The 18,122-nt window shown below is 41.4% G+C and overlaps 1 protein-coding gene across 1 annotated transcript in view; it reads right to left on the bottom strand.

Annotated features, from left to right (window-relative positions):
- Positions 1 to 2: 2 nt before the first annotated feature.
- The window catches only part of heatr1 (HEAT repeat containing 1), a gene marked incomplete at its 5' end in the record, with an annotated part of 43,650 nt that continues 25,530 nt past the window's right edge, over positions 3 to 18,122 (bottom strand). The window contains 18 exons of the mRNA XM_042333113.1: positions 3 to 995; positions 1,456 to 1,564; positions 2,517 to 2,675; positions 4,173 to 4,327; positions 4,637 to 4,805; positions 4,891 to 4,995; positions 5,509 to 5,643; positions 6,634 to 6,792; positions 6,922 to 7,072; positions 7,221 to 7,510; positions 9,141 to 9,284; positions 11,009 to 11,132; positions 11,734 to 11,786; positions 12,437 to 12,606; positions 13,731 to 13,857; positions 14,808 to 15,035; positions 15,807 to 15,935; positions 16,693 to 16,814. Of these exons, the coding sequence (XP_042189047.1) occupies positions 907 to 995; positions 1,456 to 1,564; positions 2,517 to 2,675; positions 4,173 to 4,327; positions 4,637 to 4,805; positions 4,891 to 4,995; positions 5,509 to 5,643; positions 6,634 to 6,792; positions 6,922 to 7,072; positions 7,221 to 7,510; positions 9,141 to 9,284; positions 11,009 to 11,132; positions 11,734 to 11,786; positions 12,437 to 12,606; positions 13,731 to 13,857; positions 14,808 to 15,035; positions 15,807 to 15,935; positions 16,693 to 16,814 (2,618 nt within the window). The remainder of the gene's footprint in view (positions 996 to 1,455; positions 1,565 to 2,516; positions 2,676 to 4,172; positions 4,328 to 4,636; positions 4,806 to 4,890; positions 4,996 to 5,508; positions 5,644 to 6,633; positions 6,793 to 6,921; positions 7,073 to 7,220; positions 7,511 to 9,140; positions 9,285 to 11,008; positions 11,133 to 11,733; positions 11,787 to 12,436; positions 12,607 to 13,730; positions 13,858 to 14,807; positions 15,036 to 15,806; positions 15,936 to 16,692; positions 16,815 to 18,122) is intronic.

The following is an 18,122-nucleotide window of genomic DNA, read 5'->3' as shown; positions in this document are numbered from 1 at the left end:
TCAAGGTTGTACTAATTTTATTTGGCAATGCCAGTGTGTGAAAGTCTTGATATAAATTGTTATTTTACTTCCATTGGGGTCATATGTTGATCATTGTGTGTTACTAAGAAAAAGGTGGCAAAATCACAGATTTAAATCCTAGCTTGCAGCTGGGTGATTGAGGACATAACTGATGATTCTGTACAATGTAACTCCAAGTTGGGAGAGAGTTAAGAGGTTAAAGGCTGACCCATTCCAGATTTCAAAGGCACAGCGCTGTTGGCATTTTAAAGTACAATCGTACAGAGTAATTGTAATGCACCAACAAACTCTGGTTAGCAAGATTTAAAATTCAATAACTTTTGAGAAAAATACTTCAAGGTGATTTTGGCTATCTTTCCCCTCCCCCTCTGGTTAATCTGAAAATACACCAATTGTCTTGGGAATTAAGTTACTCAGCTGTTTAGTCATTAAACTAGACCATTATCGGTTTTGAGAAACAGTTAAATGACTTACCGATGAAATTAATGCAATGCATTCAAACAATAGTGGTTTCTGATTCATTTATTAAATGTTGATTCCTTTAGCAGAATTTTCAAAGGGAAACCAAATGTTGGTCGATGCAGTAAAAGAGCTATTTGGGAGCTTTACAGATGCCTCCAAACTAAAGCCCACATAGTGCCTAAAACAAGTCAAATCACTTGATTACGACATATAAACATTGTCCAGATTTTAGATGCCCAACCTGCTGGCATTCAGTTCTTTTACCACAAGTGAGATAAGAATCTGTCTGCTCAAATCACACCTGTGATGTTAATTAACATTTGCGGAAAACACTTACATTCAAAATTCCAAAAGAAATCAGAAATCTGCATTGAAGATCTATATATAACAATATTGTTATGAACAATTGTGTGACTTGATGTTTCAAAAATAGCTCTGCAGTGGCTCTCCCAGTATGACCTCGAGTTGCTGAATAACTTTCTGGCATTGGTTCTCCACTTCTTCAGATTCATCTGGAACACAAAGGGCAAGTTTTACAACTCCTGTGAAAGACGTACCCTTACCTTTTGTCAACATAACAAATGCTCAGCTGCTTATTCAAGTAATGCACCTTACATGATTGAATTCCTCCCCCCCCACACACTCATTTACTTGAAGCAGGAAGAGTTCCTCTCTAGAAAAGTAGAGTGAACCTCTTGTGTGTAACAGAAACCCAGCACAGACCAGTGATCAATGCTAATCTGTGTTGGATTTCTGTGTCACAGGTCTTCCTGCACTATATTATTTAGTACCACATAGCATGAAGCCTCCAGGGAATATATTAATTTTGCCTATTTAAATATTATAAATGCTCCCAAAATAGCTGAAAGACACGGGTATCACAGTGTTTCACAGAAGCAATAATTGAATGTATCCTCAACCACAAAAGATTTGCAAAAAAATGAATGATTTGAATCCAATTTATTATCTTACCTTCCAGCAGCTCTGCCAGGAATGGGATGGCTTCTGGTAATAGGAGCATGTAGTTCTCCTTCAATTTACTGGCTAATTCCAACAGCATAAGCAGAGCAGAAAACCTCACCTACACATCAAATACATGTACTTTAGGGTCTTAATAAATTAATAATCTTTACATACATTGATATAGCGTATTTCAGTGGAAAGATGCCTCAAAGTACTGCTGTAAAATGTAATAACTATCTTTGTGGGTGACTTCAGAGCCTTTTCTTGATCGAACAATTGAGACCCATTCTCAAAACATTAGTTAAATTAAATGTTTTTTTTAATCCCTTTTCTAAGATGGATTTTTCTATAAGACTCATTACAGTTAATGTGTTTCTGGAACCATTGCCTATCCTTTCTTGATCCAAGTCAAACCTCTGGAGTCCTGGCAACTTCAATCAATTAACAAGTCTCAAAAGTCATCAGTTTGACTCAATATAATAATAATCCTTGCATTTGATATAGCGCTTTTCACGTCCGGAGGACGTCCCAAAGCGCTTCACAGAACACACTGTAAAGTGAATTAACTGTATATTTGTGGGCGAATGCGGCAGCCAATTGCGCACAGCAATGTCCCACAAACAGTCGTAGATTGAAAATGACCAATTTATTATTGTTTTTGGTTTTGGAGGGATTATTATTAGGCTCTGTGTGGAGTAAGGAAACTTGCCCAAGGTTTCGCCCTCTGCCTGGAATTGAACTCAGGTCTCTCGCTTGCATAGCGAGTGCTCTAACCACTGAGCTACAGGACTCCACAATATTTATGGCTAATACAGCAGCCATGTAATAATAATCCTTACATTTGATAAAGCACCTTTCACTCCAGGACATCTTAAAGCACTTCACAGGTTAAACTGAAAAATGCAGTTACTGTGTGTTTGGTGGGTGAATGCTGCAGCAAATTTGCCCACAAATGGCCGTGGAATGTGACCAATTTTATTTTGGGGATTGTTGGCCAATACACATTTAAACATGTCTCAACATTGTTTTTAACATGCAGGATTTAATTACCACACATCCAAGGTACCTACCTTTGCCAAACTGTCCCTGGTCTTTAACAGTATCTGATAATTCAGTGGTTTCCACAGAGAATCATCACCAAGGGCAACAGAAAACTGAGCGACACATGGGATAACATGAGTGACCACTCTTTCCTTGTACTTTTCTTCCCCTCCCAGCATATTCTCCAGCTGCAAAAACATCACAGGATTTTAGAGCACAACACTTAGATAACAGTATCCTTTTGTGCCATTCTTTTATATAATAATAATAATCCTTGCATTTTATATATATTAGATGCACTTGATATTCAAATATTTAGTTTTATTAGTTTTATGACGCATGCGGAAACCAATCGCCATGCTTAAGAGTATCCAAACCATGATGAGAATTCCATGCATCCCACCTACACCTGGATAGATTGTTGGAATGGAATGCACACTCTCTCCCTGGAGGGACGCATCCCGTTTACCTAATTTTGGAAAATATTAGCCGTAGGTTGACAGAAGTCACAGCTGGGGATTCCAGAGTATGTGTTGGGGTATTACTGGAGTCCTAACCAGCTAAAACTGCGTAGCTTGCCATTGATGGCAATCTCTAGCAAGCTTCCCCACTGTTGTCCAGCTTGGACCACCCAACCCGTTAACAGAGTTAACAGGAGCTGAGAGAAAGAATTCCCTGGTGACTGGTCTGCTCTTCCAAGTCCTGCCGATGAGCCAGATTGGATGAACTGTCATCAGCATATTCAAATGTATCTAATAACGTATATAAAAGAATGGCATTATTATGAGGCTGTCCTAAAACTTGTGTGGATTACAAGATGCCTAAACCCACTTCAAAATGATCACCTTGGAATATACATCATTAAAATGCTATTTTGGTCATCTGCTCATTGTTTTCAAATCCACTCACATGGCACTTCTACAAGAGGATCAGTCACTGCTCTGGTTCCTGAGGTTGATGCAGAGATAATCTGCAAATGTTAACCCACAAATGTGTAACATCTGAAGTCTATTTCTAGTTTTCAAATGCAGCTATGCAATTGTTCTGGTTACACTGCAACAATACGGAGCTTGCAGTATATGAAAAGCACAAACCCATGCAAGTTATGCACAATTATACAATTTATACTTAAGCACATTTAGCATTGAAAGATGTGAAATACATGTGCATCACTGTAGTATAATGGGAACCCATTGATAAGATGTAAAATAACACTCTTTCAGATGTCTAGGCATGAAATGGTGCACAGCCTGCAGTGTGCAACAAGACAATAACAAGAAAAAGAGAACAATAAACCAGAGGTGAGAAATTCCACCCAACTCTAAACTTAGTCTAAGAGTTCAGCCACTTCAGAGTTCCTACAATTTGGCAAATTCATAACATACAGCTTAACCTGGTTTGAAGCTGTTTTTCTGTAAATTAATTTTAAGAAATATAGAAGAAAATGCTTCAAAGTTAAGACTGAATACAGTAATTTGCCAAATCCTGGACACTCTAAAAACATAAGAAAGTAGAGTAAATCCAGATTAAATTTTTTGCTTTACAAGTCTGGTCTCTTCATATCATCTCAGTGTCACATTGAAAACCTTCAGCATGGCTACAAAATAGAGACATCTTTTAAATTGATGAAATGTTTATCTAATGACTGCAGAAAGTGACAAGTGCTAAAGCAGTATGTTACAAACCTGATCAACTAAGGGCATCATAAGAGCATCAGCTCTTTCCTTGCTGACAAATCGATGAGTGTCATACAGGAAAATTTTGTGCAGGCAGTTGATGACAAATTGAAGCAGTAAGCATGATTTTTCTGTATTCCATTTGGAGTCAAAGAAAGCTTCATCTGTGTTGGAAAAACAAAACATTTTGGAACTTGCAGCAATTCATTGTGCAATTCGATGAAGGTTTAATTTTTGTTGAAAAAATTCAGGCATAAATTGCACCACAGCATCTACAGTCACCTCCCCCTGGCTCGGAGTTGTACTCCGCCACTGTCAAGGGCTCTGGAATGCTAACCTCTGTGAAGGGTAGTATATACATGCAAATTGTTATTGTTGATGTCCAATGGGCTCTCTGGCAATTTTTGTGCCAAGCCCATAAATTTACACAGTGGAGTTGGTAACTTTATAATCTCAAATTAAAAAAATCTTACCAGTCTTGACCGAATTTGTCTGGTTCAGAATGTCAGCGAAAGGTTTCACTAAGTTTCCAGCAAACAAGGTGAACAATCCTTTCAGCTTGTCTGCGATGCAGTCTGCTAAACGGCTGAATGTGATCATTCGATCCTTGGGCTGTCCTTCTGACTTGGACCAGTCGAAGAGCTGATCAGAAGCAAGCCAAATGTTAGGGGACCATTCAATGGAAAGTTATCTGAAGACAAGCTAATGCTGTGACATCAACACATACCTTGAAGAACAGAGGCCTGAACGTAATCTCTGAAAGTTTCATCACCATAACGATGAGGCAGTTAATGATGTGACCCTCAATTTCACTCACTTTATCCAAGTCAACCTGTGCGTTGGGGAAGAAACAAATCACTCTTACACATTTGTTTCAGAAATAGAAAAAGAAAATATATTTAACCTTGTGTTGTAAGCAGCAATAATAAATAACTATTTGGAGCCAATACTTGCTGTGCGCCAATTTGCGTACAGCAAGATACCACAAACAGCCATGAAGTAAATGATTTCTGGAAGTTTGCTGGCTAGGATATGCAATTTTCTTCCACCAACAGCTTATTCACATCCACCTGAACAGCAGACGGGACTTTGATTTAACATTCATTTAAAAGAGGGCACCTCCATTAAATGCAGCAATTACTGCATACATTTAACAACTCCTGTAACATCTTTCCAAAAAAAAGGCATGGGACTTAGATCTGGTAGATACAGGAACATAAGAATGTGTAATATAGGAATTGCGAAACGAAAATAAAAATCACTTGAAGAGAATAAATTCTTCTATACATTTTCAGATCCACTGTTTGAAAATAAAACTCAGATCATTCAGTTGGGTGTGTGGTACCTCCAAATGATCTGCTCTGAAATCCAGGGCTTTGAGGAAGAATGACGTAAGCTCAGACTGATGGGAGTTCAGTTGTTCCTTTTCCATGTGACTGATGTTTTCCTTGAGGATAAGCATGAGTGGACCCAAACAGTTCTGGAACACAGAACCGTGCAGATAAATTAGAATGTTTTTCTCACATGTATGAAAACCCTTGCATAGTTTTTATTGGATAACAATAACAACAACAAATTGCATTTATAAAGTGTCTTTCACATTGGGAGGACGGTCTAAGGTGCTGGACAATGAGGGGTTTGCATCTGAGCTGCAAGTTGGGATCAGAAAAGGGTGGAGGGCAAGGGGATGGAGGAGGAAACATGACCGAAGGCATGGGTGCTCCGATGGGCTGAACCTCCTTCCTGGATTTATAATAAGGTTTCATAAGATGACAGGTTACAACAACAACAACAACAACAACAAGATTCCATTTATAGAGCGCCTTTCACGTCAGGAGGACGTCCCAAGGTTAAGGGAGCAGGAAGATACATTACTCAAGCACATCGCCTGTCAACCCTTGCAGCACTTTCCCCCAAGCTACCCTGGAGTCTTGCATAGGGTTAGGATGAAGAAACAATTAAAAAGTGTAAAAAAAATTAAAAACGTAACTAACCAGGTAATAATGGCAGGTACCCCACATCAAATCCCATTCTCTTAAATAGGAGACACAATAAACTCATTGCATTTAAGGTTTCATAACAAGAATTTCTTGATCTCCTTGAAAATGGTGTGTAGGATGGCAGGAAGGGTAGTTTTTCCTGCATCATTCCAGGTAAAATGATTTGCACGGATTGCAAAATACAATTACAGAAGAATACTTAACTAATACTGCAGTCGTTGAGAGCATTTGAACAAAGAAAACTGCAAACTTTTAAATGGATGCTCCATGTCCATATACAGTTGTAGACATTAGACCAGATTCACAATAACTAAAAGTTTAACAATGGCACTCAACTAGAACTTGGTTTTCATAATCCTCCAATTTATAATACCAAAAACAAGAAGTGGGTCACTTCCAGGCTTCTGAAATTTTCCATTAACTGTCTCCAGTAGAAAAAAAAGCTACCGCGGTAGATAAATAACACCAACCTGATTAGTGTCAACAAGTTTATTGTAACATTTACTAACTGCAGGCAACAGAACCCGAGGAGCGAGCTTCGTGGCTAGGGTGGTGCGGAGAGATGTGAGTCGTAGGTTGAGTTGTGAGGAGTGGCTTGGCCTGGAAGCAATCTGTGTCAAGCAGGTGATCTTCACGAAAAACACAAATGTATTTTAACATAAATGAATCTAACCAGATAGTGAATACAACAACAACACATTTTAAAACAGGTCTCAGGGCTTTTACTTCTTTATTTTTTTATTTTGCACTGCACTCACTTGTGTCAGAATGCCCAGCAGGTAGGGACTAATGAAGTGAGGTAACGTTTCTGTAACTTTCTGCAAGGCTGCAACAGCACTCAGCAAATAAATCTCATTGGACAGCAGGGCCTTGTGGTTTCTCAACATCTTCAACAGCCCTGGCATTAGCCTGCAAAGCACAAACCCAATCTTATATCAGCCTGCAAACAACAAACCTTCTGATATCAGCCTGTTAATAACAAATCCTGCCTTAAATGCTCTCAACGGTCATTATAAAGTAAACACACAATGCAGTTGCTACTGCTAAGACTCCATACCTTGGAAGCTGTGGTATTGCTAATGCTTTGAGTGCAGAGGTAACTTCAGCTACACAGAGCAATGCACTTGCCAGCACGTTTCTTTCCTCCTCACTATCACCTGTGATCAGGTCAACGGCTGTCGTCAGCACAGGCACAAATGGATTTTGCTGATTAGTACCGAAGCACTTGCACAGTAGCTTCAAGCTGTAGAGTGCCGTCTGCCTGTTCACAGCTTGCTCCTCTTCCTCCTTTTCCTTACTACTCACAATGGATAGAAGATCCTCAATCAGGTTCAGAAGCAATGTCACCTGTTGAAGAAACAACTGGCTTTAAATATTACATTAGACACACAAGCATACAAAACACACAGGATTTTCAGCCAAGACAACAACAACAAATTGCAATTATGTATCACATCAGGAGGACATCCCAAGGTGCTGGAGAGTCAAGGATTTGCACCCAAACTGGGGGTTGGGCATGAGAGGGAGCGGTGGGCCAAGTGGGGTAGGGGTGGGAAGATGACTGAAGTCTCGGTCAAAGAGGAAGGACTTGAGACAGAGGTTGAAAGAATTGAGAGAAGGGGCAAGGAGATGGAATTCCAGTGGTGGGGGTGGGGGGAGTGGGCAGAAAGTCCGATTAAGGGGCACACAGGGTGAGGGCCTGAAGCAGGCCAGTGTTAGTGAGGGAAGACAACCTCCTTTTTCAATAGCATTTCTGACAATGCAGTGCTACTGTGTTGCAGCTGTGACGATTAACTCAAATGTGCGCATTGAACACAACCTTCTGACCCAGATGCGAGAATGCTACCAACTAAGCCAGGCTGTCATCTAAGGCAAGCTACATCTCAGACCTCTGCCAACACTGTTCTCTGAATCAATTATACACTAAAACTCACATAAGTTGTATCAGTCGGGACCATAACATTTACTATGTCTTAAGTGAAGTCCAAGTTGCAGGCAAACTGTATAAGTTGCATAAAATCCGATTTAATCAATAATCTACACTGCACATGCGTAATTCAATGCAGCTGGTAAGTGTGTATGCGTCGACGGGTTAGTCATTTTCCGTGATTCAAGGCAGCGGGTAGTGCGGGAGTAATGGAAGATACGGGTGTGGCATTTGGAGGTGATAAATACGACTAGGTGAAAGGAAATCTAAATGGTTTTGATAGGAAACTGAATGGAACTCGGGTGGATGTACAACTTAAGTGATTAGGAATTATAAAGATAAGACTTATGCGAGTTTTACTGCATTTAAATCCTGAAAATTCATTTCTCTGAATCGCTGAAATAAATTTAGGTAAATAATGGCAGATTTCTGACCCTTTTAACTAACATTTTAAAAAGCAACTTGCATTTGCAAAGCACCCTTCAAGTGGGGCAACGTCCTGGAGTGCATGACAGTGCGGAGTCTGACCCCGAGCCAGAGGGAGAGGGAGGTGACTGTAAGAAAGATCAAAAGGGAAGGTCTTTAGGCAGGATTTGAAAGTGGGGAGGGAGGGGCAAGGTTGAGGGAGAGTTCCAGAGTTTCGGGGCGTAGTAGCTGAAAGGGGCAAGGGACGAACAGGAGGCAGGAGCTGATTGAGCGGAGGCAGCGGTTCGTGGAGTGGGGGGGTAAACAAATTGGGATAGGTAGGGAGGTGCGAAGGCATGAAGGGATTTGAAAACGGATGAGAGGATCCTGAAGTCGATCCATTCGGTATTTGGGGGAAGTGGAGCCTGGCAAGAACTGGTGTGATGGGGTACAGAATTTTGTGCGGGTGAATATCCAGGCGGCGGAGTTCTGAATTAATTGAATTTTTTGTATGGGGTAACTGGGGAGACCAGTGAGGAGAGTATTGAAATAGTCCAGCCAGGAATTCACAAGGGTGTCGACGAGAGTTTTGGCTGCTGTGGGTGTGAGGTATGGATGAAGGCAAGACCAGAAGGAAGGTCTCACCTGATGATCCTGCCAGGCTGTCTTGTGTTGCTGTAGTTTGTTATTGAGGAGATCCATAGCTTTGCGTCTAACTGAGGGTAAGGGATTGCTCATGAGCCCTCTGATCACTGGAATGAATGTTTCTGTGGGAAGTAGGGCATTCACCTGTATTAAAAAGGGTAAAAAGTGGTTAACCAGATTATTTCATGAATATACCCTTTTCAAATGACAATTATGCCAAACTTACTATGCATCAAATTTACAATCATAGTTTGCCTCTCGTTTGTAAACAGCACTGGGGTGCCTCACAGCTTTCGGTTGTGGTACCAATAATGGTTTAAGAAAATCCTTCAGAGCTCCACCGCCAGCCGAGTGGGTGAAGACACAGCTTGATGTAGCACTAAGCCTACAGTTTAGGAGGTCCCAGTTTTGGAATGGTTCCAAGGCATATCAATTGTGGTAGCTTTTAACAATAATAATAATCCTTGCATTTGATATAGCGCTTTTCACATCGGGAGGACGTCCCAAAGCGCTTCACAGAACACACTGTAAAGTGAATTGACTGTATATTTGTGGGCGAACGCGGCAGCCAATTGCGCACAGCAATGTCCCACAAACAGTTGTAGATTGAAAATGACCAATTTTTATTATTGTTTTTGGTTTTTGGAGGGATTATTATTAGGCTCTGTGTGGAGTAAGGAAACTTGCCCAAGGTTTCGCCCTCTGCCTGGAATTGAACTCAGGTCTCTCACGTGCAAAGCGAGTGCTCTAACCACTGAGCTACAGGACTCCACAAACCCACTGACCATAAACCATGGTGCAACTGTCCAAATAATAATAGTAATCCTTGCATTTGATATAGCGCTTTTCACGTCTTCTAGACGTCTCAAAGCGCTTCACAGAATATGCTGTAAAGTGAATTGATAGTATATTTTGTGGGCAAAACGCAGCAGCCAATTGCGCACAGCAGTGTCCCACAAACAGTCGTGGATTGAAAATAACCAATTCATTATTGTTTTGTTTTGGAGGGAGCCTGAAGCGCTGGTTCACTGCAATAAATGTTTCCAGATAAGAACGTATTCTCATTTTTAAATATTACAGTGCATTTTGCATGCCCTCCATGACCAGATGATATTGTGGCAGAAGTACTATGGGAAATTCTGCCTCTTTTACACTTTTCCCATAACTTGTATAATAAATTCAAATTTGTATATTATTTTAACAGACAAGCAGAAAATTATCAGCAAACCTACTGTTGTTGGGCAGAATTTACTGCTCATATTTATAGAAGGCTACAAATTCTCCAGGTATATTCCATGAATGAAACAAATCAATAATTTTACAATCCACAATGCTTTGTCAGAACATGGGATTGGTGAATGAAAATGAGCTGAAAAATTCCATTGGCTTGGATCAGTGATTTGGGGCCACAATTACAAGATAGCTACAAGAGCAAAATGAAAGCTCAGAAGAACAAAGTTCACTTAAGAGTTGTTGGGATGTGGAATCCCCTGCCAAGTGGTAGACGCAGAGAATTCCATATCCCAACATCCATTATGGGTTTCATGAGGGAAGTAGACAGGTGTATGAAAGATAAAGACTTGAAGGGATATGGGGATGGGGATAAGGCAGGGCAATAGGATTGAATGAACATCTTTCTCTGAGAGCTGGTACAGACTGTATGGGCTGAATGGCCTCTCTCTGCTCTGCAAATTTCTACGATTCTGTGATTCTAGCATCTTCTACAAACAGGAATGATATTAACAAGCGCACTCTTCTTTTGGAGTTTTGCCATTTGGCCGCAGAGTGCATCACTTGTATACAAAGAACGACCGATTGACAGAGCGAGGGAGTAAGCTGATAACTGTTCGGTTCCATTGCAAACATACTTTATCCAAGACATCGTATGAGCGGTTGAGTAGAGATCTCCAGAATTTAGCTGTTGGTTTCTCTGCATTCTCCTCCACACAACGGGCAACTACGTTAATGTAGCACAGAATCTCTTCCAGCAAGCTAGGAAAGAATACCGATAAATTATAACGAATAACTGTGCCACAAAGGTGAACAGGACTGAATTTATCTTGGAAGAAATTACTGTAAAACACTTTGGCAATAAATATCTGAAATTAATGCAACTGGATGTCTTTTTAATTAGATAATGCACACATTCATTTTTCCAAGCATATGTATTATAAACTAGCTGCCAGCTCAGTCAGGCCTCTCCTTCAAGCCCACCAGTGATTTAATTCACTTTTTTTTTTTAAACACAGGTAAGACAGAACATGGCAAATACCACAGTACTCACTGCCAGAAAACAGCTGGAATGGGTTACAAAGAAGGGCAGCTGAAGTCAGGAAACTAGACTTGTGTGTAAAACAGCTGGTTGCTATAATGGAAAGGTGGTAGGGGTTGGGTATGCTGGAGGATGTGATTATTTGTTCTAACAGTAAAACAATAGGATTGATGTACCGGGTTACGATGGCCTAATCTGGAAAAAGGTTATCTCAAATAATGAATGCGCATTATAAATCTGTTGATACACAGTTTGCAGCATTGGAAGCACTAGTCATTAAATAATGTGATAGTTTAATCAACACCCTTAAGACGTCGTTACCTTTGTTCCAGTTTCTGCAAGGTTTCATGTTCACATTCATCAGATTCTGCAACCTAATGATAAAAGCAATGAAATCAGTCAGCAATGGATGTTCAAATATCAACAGATCACACTTCTAGATCATAAAATAAGTCTCTTTCGGGTCAGTTTAATTCCTGAAGAGACTTGATAACACAACCTAAATCAGAAACTTAAATAAATAAATGAAGTTGGATGCAGTCAAAGCCCAAACTACTAATGAGACAAGCTACCTTGAATGGAAAATCATTTCCACTGGGAAGGGGATGTATTGGGAATGCTCCTCTTCAAAGGATAATTTTGATTTGAGGAGTTTTTTTGTTAAAAAAAACTGCTTTAAAGGTGCAAGGTCATCATCATGAGTTGGTTATGAGACATGACAGAAATTCTGCATTATAAACAGAATAGGCCACATTGCACATTCAGAGCAACATGCAATGCCTTGTAATAGACCTCACTTTGGGTTGGCAGACATTAGATTATTTGCTACAATACTGTTATGGATGAGGTCATTCGTATTCTAGGAGCAAGATAAATTATTCTCTATTCAGTTCAAGAAACTAGACCAAATAGTAGTTTACCAAGGCTAAGTAAAACACGTTCTGCACCTCAGATACATGACCTATTCTTCACAAACAATAATTCTGGCTAAACTGATGTGGAGGCATTGCATGATTTTAATTACCTTTCCCACAAAGCTGTTGGAAGCAAGTAGCTGAACCATAAATGAGACTGAAAGAAACTTGAAATGCCGCAGTTGTTTTGCGCTGTGAGTTTCCACGTTGAAGAGTAGCTCAGCTTCACCTGGCTTCTTCATTCTGGTCTTGGATGACCTCCTATTCCCAGGTCCCTCGTCTGTTAGGAATAGAAATCGATTGAAGTATACAATCTCAGAGAACAGCACACTAAGAGTTATTTTCCCCTTCCTGGTAACTGTACTGATCTTGATAGTGAGAGCCAACAAAAGGTTTTAACCATTTATCTACATGCACTTCTGTAAGTTTAGTAAATTTGCTGACAGGTGGGAGACACACTGTGTATGTGAACAGTCACAGTACAACAGTGGTACAATGCAGCAAACTATTAGTGTTTTTTTACAAAAAGCACATTAAAATAAATCAAATCAAATAGGAAAACACAAAAAGGAACTAAGGTCAGGAGGCATTTCTTCAAATAAGGGATATGCAGATATGGAATGGGCAGTCACATATTAGAGAAGTAATTCAAAAGTACAAAGGTCGTTTTGTGAAGGGCTTTAAGGTGACATTGAGAGATGCAGGATACATAGGAGCGTTCTTGATAACCTGGGGGGGGAGGGGGGGAAGTAGGGTCTCCTTACAGCTGAGCCTGCTCCAAGATCACAGGTTTGGAAACTGAGTGTCGGAATTGAAGTAGTCAGTCCTCTGTGGTGGTCTTGGTAGTCCGGTTCCTGAGTTAGGTGGATCTCCAGGGCACTGCTGATGACAGCCCAGTCAACCTGGTTCATCGGCAGGACTTGGAGGGGCAGAACAGACACAGCGATTCTTCCCACTCAGTTCCAGATAAATTTGGAAAGCAAAGGTCTAACAAATAGTGGAAAGCTTGCCAGATAGTGCTTCAATGGAAAGCTATGTAGTTTTAACTGGTTAAGCTCCAGCAGTGACTCAATACACACTTTGGGGTCACCAAGCTTTGGCTCATGCAACTTGTGCCTAATACTCTCCAGAATTAGGCAAACAAAGTGCACCCCTCTAGGAAGAGTGGCCCATTTCATTCCATGCATGAGAATTTTAACATATAGTTGGCAAGCACGGAACTCCCAGTCTTGTTTGGATACTCAAGATGGGTTTCCGCAGGTGTCAGACACGCTGACAAAAAAAACGAAAGAACATCTATGTGTAAGATTTCTTATTTTAAACTGATTGGGATATTAGTATCAGAACGTCAAGTGCTTGCTCTGCACAATGGCTGAAGTGAATGGCAGGTCGCTTTTCTCTTACCTTCTTTGTCTTCTGGGAGCTTGGCGAGGTAACGCAGCATATTCATGAGACTCAGAAGCTGCTCTTGAACACCAAATTCACAGCAAACGGAGATCCAAAACTCGACATCTCTTTCTAAGATAGCTTCCTGTGATACAAGAATCCATATGGAATACGATTAGATTGAGAGAGTAACGATCTCTCAGGCAGCCATCATTAACACACAACTGCTTTAACTACTAATCATTTGGCCCTTTCCTCACCTCCTTTCAATTTATTTTTTGTTTTCAAAGAGATAAGTCTTAATTTGGGCTTTAAAAGTGAGGAGGGGGCGAGCCTGAGGGACCCCGATATGGAGTTCCAGAGAGCGGTGGCAGAATGTCAGGCCAGTGAAGCAGGTCAGTGTTCACTGAATGGAAGGGGCAGCCAGATCGATAGAGTTGCAGGAAGTCACAAAGGTAGGGAAGGCCAAATCCTTGGAAGGATTTGAATATGAGGATCAAGATCTTGAATCTGATCTGCTGGGGAACGAGTTGCCAATGGAGCTGAGCGAGGGTTGAGGTGATAGGGTTTTGGAGCCTAGTGCGGGAGAGGACACGGGGCTGCAGAGTTCTAGATGATAAATAAGAGCCGAATAACTATAACAACCTTGATCTCATAGAAATCTGTAAGATTATAAAGGGGCACGACAGAATAGATAGTGGGAGACTTTTTCCCTTGATTGGAGCAACTATAACCAGGGGTCAGTCTTAAAATTAGAGGTAAGCCCTTTCGCACTGAGTTGAGGAAAAACTTCTTCACTCAAAGGTTAGTGAATTTATGGAATTCTCTACCCCAAAGGGCTGTAGATCCTCAGTCCTTGAACATATTCAAGACTGAGATTGATAGATTTCTTGTGGATAAAGGGATTAAGGGATATGGGAATAAGGCAGGTAGGTGGAGTTATAATAGATCAGCCATGATCTTACTGAAGGGCGGGGCAGGCTAGAGGGGCCGAATAGCCTACTCCTGCTCCTAATTCTTATGTTCTTATAAAAGGAGAGAACGGAGAAAAATGGTGAGAAAGACAAATAAAAGCAAATGAATAGATCATGCAACCTTATCACCATTGGCTGGTGCAGAAGTCTTGGTCACGTGCTGCTCAAACAGAAGTAAGAGGAGGACCCAGAGGAAGCGTTCTGCACTGACTGTATCAATCAGCTGCGATAGGATAGGCAGTCGCCGGTGCTCAGGCACGTGAGGCAAGGCATCCACAAACACGTGGATGATATTTGTAACAACCTTGTTAACGTGCTCTTTGATTTCTACAGATCCTTCGTCATTAGCCTGAAAGAGATGCAATCACCAATTCAAAATAAAGGCACAGTGAGTAAAAAGCGCAGTCATCACCTCAGTCACTCAGAAGCTGTGAATTGCACTCAAAAGTTCCACATTTGTGGTCACAATAAATCAAATAGCCTGCTTGGCAAAAATGTTAAAATGCCCTTCATTCAGGGAACTCGGAGTAAACATTTCTGCTGCACAATTGTTTTTAAAACTAACTTTAAAGGCAACAAAATTAAACAATATTTATTAAACATTTATTTCCAGTTTATTAAACATCAGGAGAAATTTGGATGAAGAAAGACCTTTCAGACATTTGCTGTCATCCTTCCAGAATATCCACCCTAGCATCCTGTTACAGTATCAAGCGTTTCTTCAACGAGTTAAAAATCTTAGCCTCAACCACTCTTCCTGGTAACCTGTTCCAGCTGATTAACAATCTCTATGTAAAGAAATGCTTCCTGCTGGAAGTCCTGTGATTTAACCAAATTGGTATTTTTAACTTCAAAAGATTGCCAACAAATATACACACTTTACTGCACTTTATAGTATATGTTATAAGCACTTTCAGACATTCTCCTGACATAAAAGGCCATTGTCAAATTCAAGTATTATTAATATTAATGCTTATATAAATTATGTAAATATTGTTAATGTTCCTTTTAAAGCCAACAAATTGAGCAGTTGCATATCTGATCAGGTTAAAATCCCCCTTAATATCCTGTCTCCGCCTACCCGTAGAGCATGAAAAACAAACCACCCAAATTGACTAACCTGTATGAGTGCTGGGATCACAGTCTTTACTGTATTGTTTATCACCTTGAAGCTGTAGCTATCGTCCAGTCGCATCACATTGGCACCCATAAAGGTAAAAATGGGCATGATATTATGAAGAACCTTATCCTACAGAACCAAGCAAGAAATCATAAAAAGGTCAGAGGAATTATTTTTAGAACAGTCAATACTGCATCAAAGTGGAGTTCTGCACGCTGAAAAACGATAACGTATCACTCTTATCTTTTTTAATGAACCTCACTTCAAAGTCCTGAACAGGAGAGAGCTGCAAAATCTTCTCTCACAAAGAAGGCTCACAAAGTGATTAGAATTCTGCTAACTCCCCTGAAGTACATTCAAATAAACACCATTTCTGAATGCGGCATTCCTGTTGCTGTTCCAGACTGGGGGATGGGGTGGGGGGAGAGAGAAAGGAGAGATTACTCAAGGAGATGGGCATATTGAGATGATGAAGGGAGGTCAGTCTATATAATATAGAACAATATGGTTATTGTTATTCAGAAACAGGTTGAACTGTCCCCGGATAAACACAGATTATAAAAGAAAATCTATAAATGACATGACACTTGCTTTCCCTTGGGAGTTTCCCACATCGCTACCCTCAGTCAGGATTATTGAGTTGTTGAGTCCTGAAAACTGATGACAAAATATTCCACGAACAAATATTTTTTAAAGTTCCAAAATTAGGTAACTCCTTTCCTCCTTCAATTCCTTGAGTCTATTAATTATTCTGGATGGACCAAAAGATAGAGCTTGTTGAGAGTTTTGCATAGAAGCCTTCTGCAGGCTTTGATCACCATGCGCTCTGCAAAATAATGCGCAAAGCAAAACCAATTAAAAGTAAGTTAGCTAGAGCAACACTTACGGGGAATATCCCAGCAGCAGTGCCCAGCAGCAATAGTGCATGGTGGTGAGTCTGAGGTACATTGGAGCCCCTGACACACTGAACAATCAGCTCCACATTGAACTTCTCTTCATCAAGAACATCTGGAAATAACAGATCAGGATTTCAGGTCTTTCAGAATATTTTGTACAGCAAGCACTTATAAGCACTGAAGTGTACTCTCCAACTACTACACCATCTCCACCCTCCTTTTCCTTTCCAAAGCCCCAGAACAAGTCTTTGCTTCCCAACTTTGCTCCTTCCTCTCCCGCCACTCCCTCTATGAGCCCCTCCAATCGGGTGTCCGTGCTGCCCACAGCACAGAAGCAACCCTGGACAAACTGACAAATGACATTTTGCCACCTGTGACCAGGGATCCCTCTGTCTCCTCATCCTCCTTCACCCCAATGCTGCCTTTGACACTGTGGACCACTCTATCCTCCTCCACCGCTTCTCCTCCCACCTCAACCTTCATGTTTTTGTTCTAGGCTGGTTCAGATTCTACCTTTCACACTGTCTCCACTTTGTCTCTACAAACGGCTTCTCCTCCAGCTCTCGCACCGTCTCATGTGGTGTTCCTCAGGGCTCTGTCCTTGGTCCCCTCCTCTTTAATATCTACATGCTCCCTGTTGGTGATATCATCTGCAGACATGGGGTCAACTTCCACATGTCGGATGACACACAACTCTACCTCCACCCTCGACTCCAGGACCACTGCTGTCCTGACAGAATGTCTGTCAGACATCAAGTCCTGGATGAGAGCTAACTTTCTCCAGTTGAACGCTAACAAGACCGAGGCCCTCCTGATTGGCTCTCGTCAGTGCCTCCACATCTCAGGCACTGACAGCATCACCATCCACAGATGCACACTCCATCTTACTAAGCCAATCCGGAACCTTGGTGTCTTGTTTGGCCCTCAACTATACTTTCTACCCCACATCCGTGCAATGACTTACTCTGCCTTCCCCCACCTCTGCAACATCGCCCAGCTCCGCCACTGCCTCACCCCTCAGGCCGCCAAAACCCTCATCCACACATTCATTACATCTATGCCTGCTTGTCAGCCTCCCCAACTCTTCCTTCCACAAGCTGCAGATCATCCAGAACTCTAAAGTTTGTGTTCTCTTGCCCCACTATTGGTGGTTAGGCTTTCAGCTTCTCTGCCCCCACCCTTTGGAACTCCATCCCAAGCTCCCTTTTCCTTGCTCCCTCCCTTACCTCCATCAAGGCATGTCTCAAGACCCTCCTCTTTGACTGCACCTTCAGTCATCCGCCTACCCCTACCCCGTGCCCTTCACCCCCTCCTGATCCCAACCCCCTCCCCTGCTCGGGTCCAAATCCCTGACTGTCCAGCGCCTTGGGACGTCCTCCCGACCTGAAAGGCATTATCCTCTGGGGATGGGGAGCCATAA

This window comes from Callorhinchus milii, unplaced genomic scaffold (assembly GCF_018977255.1).
Source record: "Callorhinchus milii isolate IMCB2004 unplaced genomic scaffold, IMCB_Cmil_1.0 Scaffold3, whole genome shotgun sequence".
Classification (NCBI taxonomy): domain Eukaryota; kingdom Metazoa; phylum Chordata; class Chondrichthyes; order Chimaeriformes; family Callorhinchidae; genus Callorhinchus; species Callorhinchus milii.
The sequence above is the reverse complement of the archived record's forward strand: the minus strand, read 5'-3'. Positions and strand labels throughout refer to the sequence as shown.